This window comes from Hyla sarda, chromosome 13 (genome assembly GCF_029499605.1).
Source record: "Hyla sarda isolate aHylSar1 chromosome 13, aHylSar1.hap1, whole genome shotgun sequence".
NCBI classification, from domain to species: Eukaryota; Metazoa; Chordata; class Amphibia; order Anura; family Hylidae; genus Hyla; species Hyla sarda.
In genome coordinates, this window is record NC_079201.1 from 2,375,819 (window position 1) to 2,388,693 (window position 12,875).

The 12,875-nt window shown below is 47.8% G+C and overlaps 1 protein-coding gene across 6 annotated transcripts in view; it reads left to right on the forward strand.

The window, feature by feature from the left end:
* The window catches only part of SPAG9 (sperm associated antigen 9), a 120,736-nt gene extending 111,647 nt beyond the window's left edge, over window positions 1–9,089 (forward strand). Inside the window, exons 16-30 of one of the 6 annotated variants that reach the window (XM_056550666.1) lie at window positions 12–104; window positions 430–597; window positions 713–884; window positions 995–1,216; window positions 1,336–1,528; window positions 1,637–1,759; window positions 3,426–3,506; window positions 3,583–3,650; window positions 4,121–4,269; window positions 4,348–4,519; window positions 4,696–4,809; window positions 5,184–5,222; window positions 7,782–7,958; window positions 8,033–8,173; window positions 8,255–9,089. In XM_056550666.1, the coding sequence (XP_056406641.1) occupies window positions 12–104; window positions 430–597; window positions 713–884; window positions 995–1,216; window positions 1,336–1,528; window positions 1,637–1,759; window positions 3,426–3,506; window positions 3,583–3,650; window positions 4,121–4,269; window positions 4,348–4,519; window positions 4,696–4,809; window positions 5,184–5,222; window positions 7,782–7,958; window positions 8,033–8,173; window positions 8,255–8,373 (2,031 nt within the window). In that variant the 3' untranslated portion in view covers window positions 8,374–9,089. Of the gene's footprint in view, window positions 1–11; window positions 105–429; window positions 598–712; window positions 885–994; window positions 1,217–1,335; window positions 1,529–1,633; window positions 1,760–3,425; window positions 3,507–3,582; window positions 3,651–4,120; window positions 4,270–4,347; window positions 4,520–4,695; window positions 4,810–5,183; window positions 5,223–7,662; window positions 7,959–8,032; window positions 8,174–8,254 lie in introns of those variants that run through there. The other 5 variants (XM_056550665.1, XM_056550670.1, XM_056550667.1 and 2 more) reach the window with 5 other exon arrangements.
* The last annotated feature ends 3,786 nt before the right edge of the window (window positions 9,090–12,875 follow it).

Genomic DNA, 12,875 nt, shown 5'->3' on the forward strand with positions numbered 1-12,875 from the left:
CTGCTTTGCAGGCGACAAATGGCGGCCAGAGTGAGGGCAAAATGAAGAATCTGCCAGTGCCGGTGTATCTGAGGCCCCTGGATGACAAGGACACATCTATGAAGGTGACAACAGGACATACTACAATTCCCAGCATGCCCGGACAGCCTTAGGCAAGCTGGAAATTGTAGTTTTGCAACAGCTGGAGGCGCCCTAATTGAGAAACCCCTGGATTAAATTGGGCTTACGTTGTACTGCTCCTGGGTCCTCTGCTCCAGTCACATCCGGATCTGCGGTTATATTTCTTCACAGCGAGTCAGTGGAATCAGTGTGGTGACCGATCCTGGAGCCACCAGAATTTCAATGCAGCTTTAGATGTGACCAGAGAAAAAGACCCAAATGTTACTGACTGGTTCATGTGACTTACACACCATGTGCGTTTGTTTGCAGCTTTGGTGTGCCGTCGGTGTTAACCTCTCCGGAGGAAAGACCAGGGACGGAGGCTCCATTATCGGAGCGAGCGTCTTCTACAGCGACCTCCCCGGCTCCGACCTAGAGAACCAGAAACACAGAAGCGTATCCCAGAGCAGCCTGGAGAAACTAGAGCAGGAGTTAAAGGTACAGAGCAGAAAATATTCCTGTGTATGGAGGACAATGCCATGACTGGCCACCGGAGGCGCTGTTATGTAATTGGATTCTTAATCCTAATAAAACAATCCTTGTGATGGTGCAGGTGCAGCAGAAGGAGCTGAGACATCAGGACGAGCTGTCCAGTCTGGTGTGGATCTGCACCAGCACCCACTCCTCTACCAAGGTGATCATCGTAGATGCCAACGACCCGGGAAACATGATGGACAGCTTCATCGTCTGCAACTCCCATGTGCTGTGCATTGCCAGCGTGCCAGGTGAGACATTACAATGAGGCTGTGTGTCATTGTAACAAACCTTCAGCTGTGCAGGCAGAGAGGTTCCTGTGGGTTAGCGATTGGAAATAATGATTTTATTCTTCTAACAGGAGTAATGGAAACAGATTACCCAACAGGAGATTCCTCAAAGCTGGATGCAGACTCGGGGCTGACGGACAAGTCGTCCTTATCTGAGAGCCTGGCGAGCAGCTGCTCCTCCGGCGACCAGGGCATTACTGGTGTCAGGGTGACTGCGGCCTCTGCGGAAGAGATCAAACCCATCGTATGCCAAACCCCAAGTGTTATCTCCCCGGAGGTGGAGAGTCATCCGGGTGAGCACATAGTCATTACATGGGCAGCCCATCAGTGGACTATATGGGGCGGAAGGGTTGGTGATCGGGGGTAACAAGGAGACTACACAGGCTCATCCCTCACGCTTGTCCTTTAACAGAATCAGACTCCACCAGTCCTGAGCTGGATGAGAATGTCCCCACAGCAGAGGAGGCCACGGAGGCTACAGAGGCCGGAGACAGCCCCACAGACGATGTGGCCGACATCACCCAGGCGGGAATCTACACAGAACATGTGTTCACGGACCCCCTGGGTGTACAGAACACAAGCGATGACACCAGCGGCCATGCCAGGTAAGTGTGCATGCAGCATGAGGAGACAATATGGGGGTCACTGCATCTTGTGTGGGGTTACATGACGGTGAAGTATTGTTAGAAAGTTCTTTGTGTCTCTCCCAGCAGCGATTCTGACCTGTATAAGGACGGGGTGGCCACGCTGCCCACCGAGCAGGATCTGATGAGAGAGGAGGCGCAGAAGATGAACAGCCTCCTGCCCACCATGTGGCTGGGAGCGCAGAATGGACAGTAAGTAACCGCCCTATACTTACCTACATGACCATATATGAATCGGGGGCTCTGTAGGTCAGTTACGATCGTGTAGCTTCAGTCACTTTAACCTCTTAAGGACTCAGCGGTTTTCAGTTTTTTTGCACTTGTTTTTTCCTCCTTACATTTTAAAATCATAACCCTTTCAATTTTGCACCTAAAAATCCATATGACGCTTATTTTCTGCGCCACGAATTCTACTTTGTAATGACATCAGTCATATTACCCAAAAATCTATGGCGAAACAGGAAAAAAATCATTGTGCCACAAAATTGACAAAAAAACACCATTTTGTAAATTTTGGGGGCTTCCGTTTTACGTAGTACATTTTTCAGTAAAAATGACCCCTTATCTTTATTCTGTAGGTCCATACTATTAAAATGATCCCCTACTTATATAGGTTGGATTTCGTCGTACTTTTGGAAAAAATCATAACTACATGCACGAAAATGTATACATTTAAAATTGTCCCTTTCTGACCCCTATAACTTTTTTTTTTCCCCGCGTACAGGGTGATATGAGGGTTATTTGTTTGGCCCGTGATCTGAAGTTTTTATCAATACCATTTTTTGTTTTGATCGCTTTTTATTCCTTTTTATATGGTATGAATGAAAAGTGACCAACAATACTTTATTTTGGACTTTGGAATTTTTTTTGCGCGTACGCCATTGACTGTGCGGTTTAATTTATAATATATTTTTGTAGTTCGGACATTTACACACGTGGCGATACCACATGTGTTTATTTTTATTATGTTTATATATTTTTTATATGGAATTTGGGAAAAGAGGGGTGATTTAAACTTTTAATAAGGAAGGGGTTAATGTGTGTGTTTTTAAACTTTTTATTTTTAGACTTTTAATCCCCTTAGGGAACTTTTAGGAGGATTCATTTGATTCCTCATACAGATCAATGGGATTACATACAATCCCATTGATCTGTGTGCTCTGTGCTCGATTGATGAAGCCTGGCTCTGCTAGACTCTATCATTCTGAGCATCGGAGCAGCCGCAGCAGGAGAGAGGTAAGCCCTCAGGCTACCTCAGTAGTGGTTCGCCCCCCCACGATCACGCTACGGGGGGACGGGGGGATTGAGCTAACCACCCCACTGGACCACCAGGGACTGGATACAGGCACCTTTAGATGCCGCTGTCAACTTTGACAGCGGCGATCTAAAGGGTTAATAGTCGGCCGCGGCAAGTCTGCTATTAACGCCGGCCCCCAGCTACAGGAATCAGCTGGGGGCTGGCCGGTATGACGTGAACTCCAGTCAGTAGTCCGCGTCATACCCCGGTAACGGCCATTGGATGAGCATAGACGTCCATGGTCGTTATCGGGTTAAAGGGTTTGCAGTCCCTGTGCGCAGCAAGACAATAGGATCAGCTGATCATCAGGAGATTATTGATTGTCTAGTAGCAGCAAGCATTAAATTCTCCTGCACTGCCCCCACAGGAGAAATGAAGTAGTACACAATTCTCATTACTGTTTATGGAAAGCATACAGTCCTCCCATTCTCTTTTTAGTTCCCTTAGTTAATTCATTGTGGCCGGATTCACTGACAGAACGGAGGTAGAGGGGTGTCTGAGGCAGGGCGCCCCTTTATGGCTTATCCATGGTCACATTGAATATGATGATTTCTGTTGCAGCCTCTACGTCCATTCATCTGTCACCCAGTGGAAGAAGTGTCTCCTGCAGATCAAGCTGAAGGACTCCATCTTGAGTATTGTGTGAGTACAGAGAAATCCATATACTATAGGTAAATCTCCTCCGCTCTTACCCTCCCTTCTATTGCTTCTTCTGCAGACACGTGAAGGGTATAGTGCTGGTAGCCTTGGCTGATGGGACACTGGCGATCTTCCATCGAGGTGTCGGTAGGTATGATGTAACCGGTGATGACATCATGCATCTGATAAAGCTGCCATCTTCATGTTATCAGCCAGGTCTAGATCTTATCCTCCAGTCCAGGCTGTAACAGCGCCGCCCTGCAGGAAATGATGAACATTGGATTAGGATAGATGGTTTTTATATACTTTGCCATTAGGTGTATTCCCATCATAAGATGTAATGTAATCGGAGGGGCTCCGACTGCTGGGTCCCAGGGGGGAGATTTATCAGATCCTGTGTAGAAAAGGTGCTGAGTTGGCCAAAGCAACCAATACCTGCCTATTTCTGGCTGCCCCACAGTGGATTAATGGAGCTCTGGCCGCTCACGTATGCACCCGTCATTCTGGGACCAGTTTTTTTCCTGTTCTCTGGGGTCCCAGGGGTCAGACCCCCCTCTGTTTGTAAGGATCGGGGATAACTTGGAACCCTCTCTGGGATGATACGCTCTTTCTTGCAGACGGTCAGTGGGATTTGTCTAACTACCACCTGCTGGACTTTGGGCGCCCGCACCATTCCATCCGGTGTATGACGGTGGTACATGAGAAGGTGTGGTGCGGATACAGGAACAAAATCTACATCGTGCACCCCAAGACCATGAAGATAGAGGTACGAGACGTTGGGGGCACTGATGTAGGGGGCGCTGTCGGCACTGAGCGCCTGTATGACATTTTTTCTTTACCTCAGAAATCTTTTGACGCTCATCCCAGGAAGGAGAGCCAAGTCAGGCAGCTCGCCTGGGTGGGAGACGGCGTGTGGGTCTCTATCCGGCTGGACTCCACGCTGCGGCTCTACCACGCTCACACCTATCAGCATCTGCAGGATGTGGACATTGAGCCGTATGTCAGTAAAATGCTCGGTAAGTAACCTATAGACCAGGAATAGAATCCCGGAACTACAGTGTAGACTGACATGGGCAGTAGGGATGTGTATTACATTCAGGGTTGATGGAGAGCTGGGTGTAAAAGCCTTCAGGGCTCTGAAGTAGAGACCAGCTCTGTAAGTTGACAATGTTTTTTATAATTCTCTCTTTAGGCACCGGGAAGTTGGGCTTCTCCTTTGTCAGGATAACAGCGTTGATGGTGTCTTGTAATCGCCTCTGGGTAGGAACCGGCAATGGAGTCATTATTTCTATACCCCTGACTGAAAGTAAGTGCCCCCCTGTGGGTGTTAGCATCAGTAATGCACATCACACACATCATATCAGGAGAGTAGTTGGTAGGAGGTGAACTGTGAGTGTTTTCATTCACTGACAGCAAGCAGAGCTTTAATGTGGTAAAGAATGACAGAAGAAAGCATTATGGAGCTGCAGACCTGTTACAGTAATACACAGAGGATAGGGGGCTGGGTGTTGCTCATACTTTCAGAGCTCGGGGATGGTTGCCTCTTCTGTGGGTTGCAGGGTTATACTCAGGGGGTCCCCAGCAGGGTCTCACACATGACTTGACTATGTGAATCTCAAGAACGTGTTCTTCACACTTGTCCCCTGTCCATTACCCCCTCCCCTTCCTGTCTCACTATAGCCGTAATTCTGCACCAGGGACGGTTACTTGGGTTGCGGGGTAAGTGATCGCACCAGGCGCAGCCTCCCCTCCCGCTTCTCCGAGTAGCCACTGGCTGTAGATTCACCCTCCTTGTATGTTCCTGAGTATTTTCTTCTGGACGTCTCCCCATCCCCCCTAATGGCCGCACAACCTTTCGTATTACTAAACGGCAGGGTCCTGTTGTGTCGCAGCTAATCTCGTAGTCACCATATCACAGTCATCTGGAGCTTCTCATCCCTGCGCACTCTGTCCTCTCGGATCTTCTTCTCTCATGGTTTTCTCTTTCTGATGGATGTGTCTTGTCAATCTAGCAGGTTCTGCAGCACATGGTGGGGTGAGGGCATGGTCCCCCGAGGAGGAGGATGAGGGCATGGTTTCCTGAGGAGGAGGATGAGGGCGTGGTCCCCCCCCAAGGAGGAGGATGAGGCCGTGGTCCCCCCCCCCCCCTGAGGAGGAGGATGAGGAGGTGGGCATGGTCCCCCGAGGAGGAGGAGGAGGATGAGGCCGTGGTCCCCCCCGGTCCCCCGAGGAGGTGGGCATAGTCCCCCGAGGAGGAGGGCATGGTTCCCCGTGGAGGAGGAGGATAAGGGCGTGGTTCCCCCAAGGAGGGCGATTAGGGCGTGGTCCCCCAAGGAGGAGGATGATGGCGATGGGGGCATGGTCCCTGGAGGAGGATGAGGGCTTGGTCCCCGAAGAGGATGAGGAGGAGGGCGTGGTCCCCGGGGGAGGAGAAGGATGAGGGCGTGATCCCCCGAGGAGGATGAGGGCGTGGTCCCCAGAGGAGAATGAGGGCATGGTTCCCCGAGGAGGAGGGCGTGGTTCCCCGAGAAGGAGGAGGAGGGCGTAGTTCTCCCAAGGAGGGCGATGAAGGTGTGGTCCCCCGAGGAGGAGGATGATGGTGATGGGGGCATGGTCCCTGGAGGAGGAGGAGGGCACTGTCCCCCGGGGAGGAGGAGGAGGAGGGCACTGTCCCCCGGGGAGGAGGGCACTGTCCCCCGGGGAGGAGGAGGAGGGCACTGTCCCCCGGGGAGGAGGAGGAGGAGGGCACTGTTCCCCGGGGAGGAGGAGGGCACTGTTCCCCGGGGTGGAGGAGGAGGGCACTGTTCCCCGGGGAGGAGGAGGAGGGCACTGTTCCCCGGGGTGGAGGAGGAGGGCACTGTGGTCCCATCACTCATTGTGGCATCATGGGCAGTCAGGTGGTCCCATCACTCATTGTGGCATCATGGGCGGTCAGGTGGTCCCATCACTCATTGTGGCATCATGGGCAGTCAGGTGGTCCCATCACTCATTGTGGCATCATGGGCAGTCAGGTGGTCCCATCACTCATTGTGGCATCATGGGCGGTCAGGTGGTCCCATCACTCATTGTGGCATCATGGGCAGTCAGGTGGTCCCATCACTCATTGTGGCATCATGGGCAGTCAGGTGGTCCCATCACTCATTGTGGCATCATGGGCAGTCAGGTGGTCCCATCACTCATTGTGGCATCATGGGCGGTCAGGTGGTCCCATCACTCATTGTGGCATCATGGGCAGTCAGGTGGTCCCATCACTCATTGTGGCATCATGGGCGGTCAGGTGGTCCCATCACTCATTGTGGCATCATGGGCGGTCAGGTGGTCCCATCACTCATTGTGGCATCATGGGCGGTCAGGTGGTCCCATCACTCATTGTGGCATCATGGGCAGTCAGGTGGTCCCATCACTCATTGTGGCATCATGGGCAGTCAGGTGGTCCCATCACTCATTGTGGCATCATGGGCGGTCAGGTGGTCCCATCACTCATTGTGGCATCATGGGCAGTCAGGTGGTCCCATCACTCATTGTGGCATCATGGGCTGTCAGGTGGTCCCATCACTCATTGTGGCATCATGGGCTGTCAGGTGGTCCCATCACTCATTGTGGCATCATGGGCGGTCAGGTGGTCCCATCACTCATTGTGGCATCATGGGCTGTCAGGTGGTCCCATCACTCATTGTGGCATCATGGGCTGTCAGGTGGTCCCATCACTCATTGTGGCATCATGGGCGGTCAGGTGGTCCCATCACCCTTTCACCAGTCTGATGTCATACCAGTGCAGAATCCCCTGTACTGATGGGACTGTGATCAGAGTAGATCCCCATAGGACAGTTGCTCACTCTTAGCTGGCACATAGGATGGCGTCACCAGTTTTAGCCAAAAATGACCCCTAATGTCTGTGGCAACAGATGGTGACGGGTCAGTGTACCTGCAGTATGCACACAGGAGCGATTATCAGGGTCTCCTAACATGTTTCACCACACAATGTGGTGTCCTCAATGGGACGGTACAGCTCTGAGGAGACTACAACTCCCATTATGCCAGCATTGTAGTGTTCCAGTTTGGGCTGAATGTTCTAGATGATAAGCGGCACACTCCATCCTCCTGCCTCTCAGCATGAAGCCCGTCTTGAAATACTAAGCGCTGCCTCTTTCCTTCCTAGCTGCGCTTTTAGAGGCCGGTGCCATGCTTTAGTCGTAAGTAAGTGCCCGCTCACCTGCTGAGTGTAAATGTGTCCTGTGTGTTTTTTGTTTTCTTCTTTTTTTCTCCTTTATTCTGAAGCCAATAAAGCTCTGCCCGGTGCCGGCAATCGTCCAGGAAGCGTCATCCGCGTATACGGCGACGAGAACAGCGACAAAGTCACGCCAGGAACCTTCATACCGTATTGTTCTATGGCTCATGCACAGTTGTGTTTCCACGGACATCGTGATGCGGTGAAGTTCTTTGTCGCGGTGCCAGGTACTTATTTCTTACATGGGGGGGGGGGGGGGGGTCTCATTGAAGTCAGTTAACATTGGCGCCATCTCCTCCAGGTCAGGTGATTCCCCCGTCCAGCGGTAACTCTCCGGATCTGTCCGGGGACAAAGGTGCAGCCGCTCAGCCAGAAGCCAGTCTGATCCAGAAGTTCATGCTGGTGATGAGTGGTGGAGAGGGCTACATCGACTTCCGAATGGGTAAGGAACAGAAATGCCCTAAAATCACCACCTGGGAGGGGCTGTGGGCGGAGTTTATTACCTTATGCCTTCTCTCTGCAGGCGATGACTGTGCCGAATCTGAAGGTTTGGACGACTCCTTACAGTTGGAGCCCTCCATGGCCAAGGTGGAGCGAAGTCACCTGATCGTGTGGCAGGTTATGTGTAACAGCAGCGACTGATCCCGAGGACCCCCAAACCTTCTGCATGATGTACAGACTTTATGCCATTATTATTTCTTTTCTACTTCGTCTTCTTTTATCCCATATTTTAACACTTTAAAGACTGTATGAAAACCACAAGGACCCGATCCCCGCAGCGAACCAGGCGCCATGTGGTTTCTCTCCAGGATGGTTTGCACTGCAGTGTCACATACACCCGTACGGCCCCCGTAACGTGCGTCGTCTTCTGTGATCCATTACAACCAGCGATCGTGTCCTTAACCCTCGGGAGCCTGGACCAGTGATTGCTAACAAGACTAGAAAAGTAATTTTTCATAATTTTTTTTTAATCATTGTCGGAGTTGATGGTTTCGGTGTTTAGACGTTGTGTAGATTGCGGGTGGAAGAGATTCAGATCAAAGACGACGACCCAAACTGTTCCTGCGGCACCGTCTATTGCTGCAGTCACATGACTGGGATCTGTCCCTAATTACCCCCAGTCACCCCTCTGTGTGATATCACAACCCAAAATCAGCCAATCATATCATGTGACTCCATACAGGGGATTTGGAGCTCTGTATCAGAAATCCCCATCTTCCAGGCTGATTTAAGCCTTTTTACTTTGGCATTAAAGGGGCTTATTCTATTAGGCAACAAACCCCCCCCCCAAAAAAAAAAAAAAACAGAAATAGCCCTTTGTAACCTGATCACATGATTAAAGGGGTACTCCGGTGAAAACCTTTTTTCTTTTAAATCAACTGGTGCCAGAAAGTTAAACATATTTGTAAATTACTTCTATTAAAAATCTTAATCCTTCCTGTACTTATTAGCTGCTGAATACTACAGAGGAAATTCTTTTCTTTTTGGTGATGACATCACGAGCACAGTGCTCTCTGCTGACGTTATTATAATAATATTAACTCTTTATTTATTGTTGTCCTTAGTGGGATTTGAACCCAAGTCCCCAGCACTGCAAGGCAGCAGTGCTAACCACTGAGCCACCATGCTGCCCTTAGCATATATCTGCTATGCATGGTTGCTAAAATGGACAGAGATGTCAGCAGAGAGCACTGTGCTCGTGATGTCATCAGTGTTCCAAAAAGAAAGGAATTTCCTCTGTAGCATTCAGCAGCTAATAAGTACTGGAAGGATTAAGATTTAATAGAAGTAATTTACAATAACTTTCTGCCACCAGTTGATTTAAAAGAAAAAAGGTTTTCACCGGAGTACCCCTTTAATTGATTTGTGGTAATCTGTATAATACACAGACAACCCTGCAGCACCACCACAGGATAAGTGGAGTATTACACCCTTCTCACTGTTATCAATGGGCTGAGTGTTCTAAAACAGGGTTTCCCTACCAGTGTGCCTCCAGCTGTTTCAAAACTACAACTCCCAGAATGCTCAGCATGTTGGGAGTTGCAGTTTTACAACAGCTCAAGGCTCATTGGCTGGAAAACACTGCTCTAAAATGGGAGAAACCTCCTGATGTTATTCTTCCAGTACTTTCTTTTCTTTTTGGAACACAGAGCTCTCTACTGACATCACAAGCACAGTGCTCTCTGCTGCCATCTCTGTCAATTTTAGGAACTGTCCAGAACATTATCTGTTTGCTATAGGGATTTTTTCCTACTATGGACAGAGATGTCAGCAGAGAGAACTGTGCTCGTGATGTCAGCAGAGAGCTCTGTGTTCCAAAAAGAAAATAATTTTCTCTGTAGTATTCAGCAGCTAATAAGTACTGGAAGGATTAAGATTTTTTTTTTTATATAGAAGTCATTTACAAATCTGTTTAACTTCCTGGCACAAATTAATAAAAATAAAACTAGTTTTCCTCTGGAGTTCCCCTTTAAAGACACAATTTAAAAACAAATTTTTAGATATTCTCCTAACCCCCAAAAAATAAATAAAAGTCCATTATTTCCCAGGAATTGTAGATTATAACGGTGACATTTTTTTGTATTAAAATGTTTAGCTTTTTTATTATAAGAATTTAGGAATTTTTTCTCACTCTTATCAGTCATAAATCAGTGCTCCCCCAACCAAAGTGCCTCCCGCTGTGGCAAAACTACAACTCCCAGCATGCCCGGACAGCCGAAGGCTGTCCGGGCATGCTGGGAGTTGTAGTTTTGCAACAGCAGGGAGGCACCCTGGTTGGAAAACCCTGGCCCAACTGTTACAGGAGCTTGTAAGTAGAGATGAGCGAACTTACAGTAAATTTGATTCGTCACGAACTTCTCGGCTCGGCAGTCGATGACTTTTCCTGCATAAATTAGTTCAGCTTTCAGGTGCTCCGGTGGGCTGGAGACTCTTTCCTAGGACTGTATCCACCTTTTCCAGCCATCGGAGCACCGGAAAGCTGAACTAATTTATGCAGGATAAGTCAACTGCTGAGCCGAGAAGTTCGTGACGAATCGAATTAACTAAGTTCGCTCATCTCTAATTGCAGTCTATTGGAGACTGCAGTGCCCGCGCGGTCCTAGTGCCGGCTGACATTCCGCAGTGTGAACCTGGCCTAAAAGCTTTGCCACAGTTCTGTCAGGCCATGCTGGGAGTTGTAGTTTTGCGGTAGAACGTACCTGATGTCTTCGGAAGCTCCGCCCTCTTTCTTTTTTTTTTCTATGATATCTGGAGAACTTTCCGGTTCGTCTTTCCCTCCAGAGAAGTATTGTCTGACTGTATCCAGCACTTTACATTTTAATGTATTATTCTACATTGTAACAAGCGAATACTTTGTGGTTCTTTTTTGTTACTTTCTTCCGTCGCAGACGCCTCGTATTATTTCTTTTCTTACATATCTAAATTTTACCTTTTACTTGATTATTATTATTATTTTTTTATTTTTTTTTGGGTCCCAGTGTTGCCAAAAAGATGGATTTTGTTCATCTTTTTTTGTATTTAATTTTTTCGCTTTTTCCTGCCGCGACCGGGATCGACGTGCACATTTTTTTTTTTTGCATCGCTGATCTGTATTTTATATATAAGATTATTAGATAACTTTTTATATAAGATCCGGTGTAACACTAACATAATGAGATATATATATATATATATAATAGACTTCTTCACGCTTCTGCGCTCACACCTCATGTATTTTACTTATTTTTTTTTTATGAAGCACAGTTTGGTTTGGCGCTGGAAGTTGTTTTTTTTTTTTATTATAATTTTTTTTTTTTGCAGCTTTATTATAATGGATTATATATAAAATAGCGTTGATGCATAATTTGATATTTATTCCACGGAAATTCCAGATGTACCAAAGGATAAAACACAACCAAGCTGCTGGCTTTATGTCTAAAAACAATAAAGTTTTTTGAAGAAAAGGAAAAAAAATTAAAAATCAAATCTCGGCATACGATCTCATGATGCAGTGTTTCTCAACCAGGGTGCCTCCAGCTGTTGCAAAACTACAACTCCCAGCATGCCCGGACAGCCGTTGGCTGTCCGGGCATGCTGGGAGTTGTAGTTTTGCAACAGCTGGAGGCATGCTGGTTGGGAAATACGGTCATGACGACGCAGTTGCCTTTTTAAAAAAAAACTAATTTTTTTTCTCTTATTTTTAGCTTTTCTAATCCTTTATATATTTTTCTTTTCTGACTCGCTGAGCAGCTGCCTGGCATCATTGTAACAAGCATTTAAAGGGGTTATCCAGGATTAGAAAAACAGCGCCACCACCTGTCCCCAGGCCGTGGGTGGAATTACAATGGAACTGAGCTGCAATACCACACACAACTTGATTAGAAAAACAGCGCCACCGCTGTCCTCAGGTTGTGTGTGGTATTGCAGCTCAGTTCCATTGAAGTGAATGGAGCAAAATTGTAAATTCCACCCACGGCCTGGGGACAGGGGTGGCGCTGTTTTTTTTTTTTTTTTTTACTAATCCTGTTTAACCCCTTTAAAGCAGAGTCTGTAAGTTACAAATTCACTAATGACCTGGCGGTAGTATTGACTATTCATGGCGGGTGTTTTATTTCACTAAAAATATTTGGGCCGTCGGTGTCGCAAAGACGTGGTGGCCTAGGGTCCGCCGCACCTCTGCATTTTATTCCTTGCAGTGCAGGTACGGAGGGGGATCGGCCGCCACTTCATACGTGAATTTATACCGGACAGATTGGCGTTACAGCCATGATTTTGTAATGTAGGGGGCGTGAGTATTTATTGCCATCGTTGACCCCGCGGGGGTTTAGAATGTAGCTTTGTACATGACCTGTATGTGTGTAAATATATATCTATAAATATGTATATGAAATGATTCACAGCAACGACTGCAGAGTGTTTCTTTTCTTTACTCGTATTTAACAGAAAAGGTTATTTAAAAAAGGTTTTTACCCCCCCCCCCCCATATCACTATTCAAGCTCAGCTGCTTGCTGTCAGTGAATGGAAATGTTGTCTATCACTGCCTGCTCTCACGTGAAAAAAAATTAAATAAAAGTTTTCTATTCACTGACAGCCAGCAGAGATCCTGACACTGGTAAAGAATTGTAACCAAAGTATTACTAGAAAGTCAAGAGTATTTCCCATC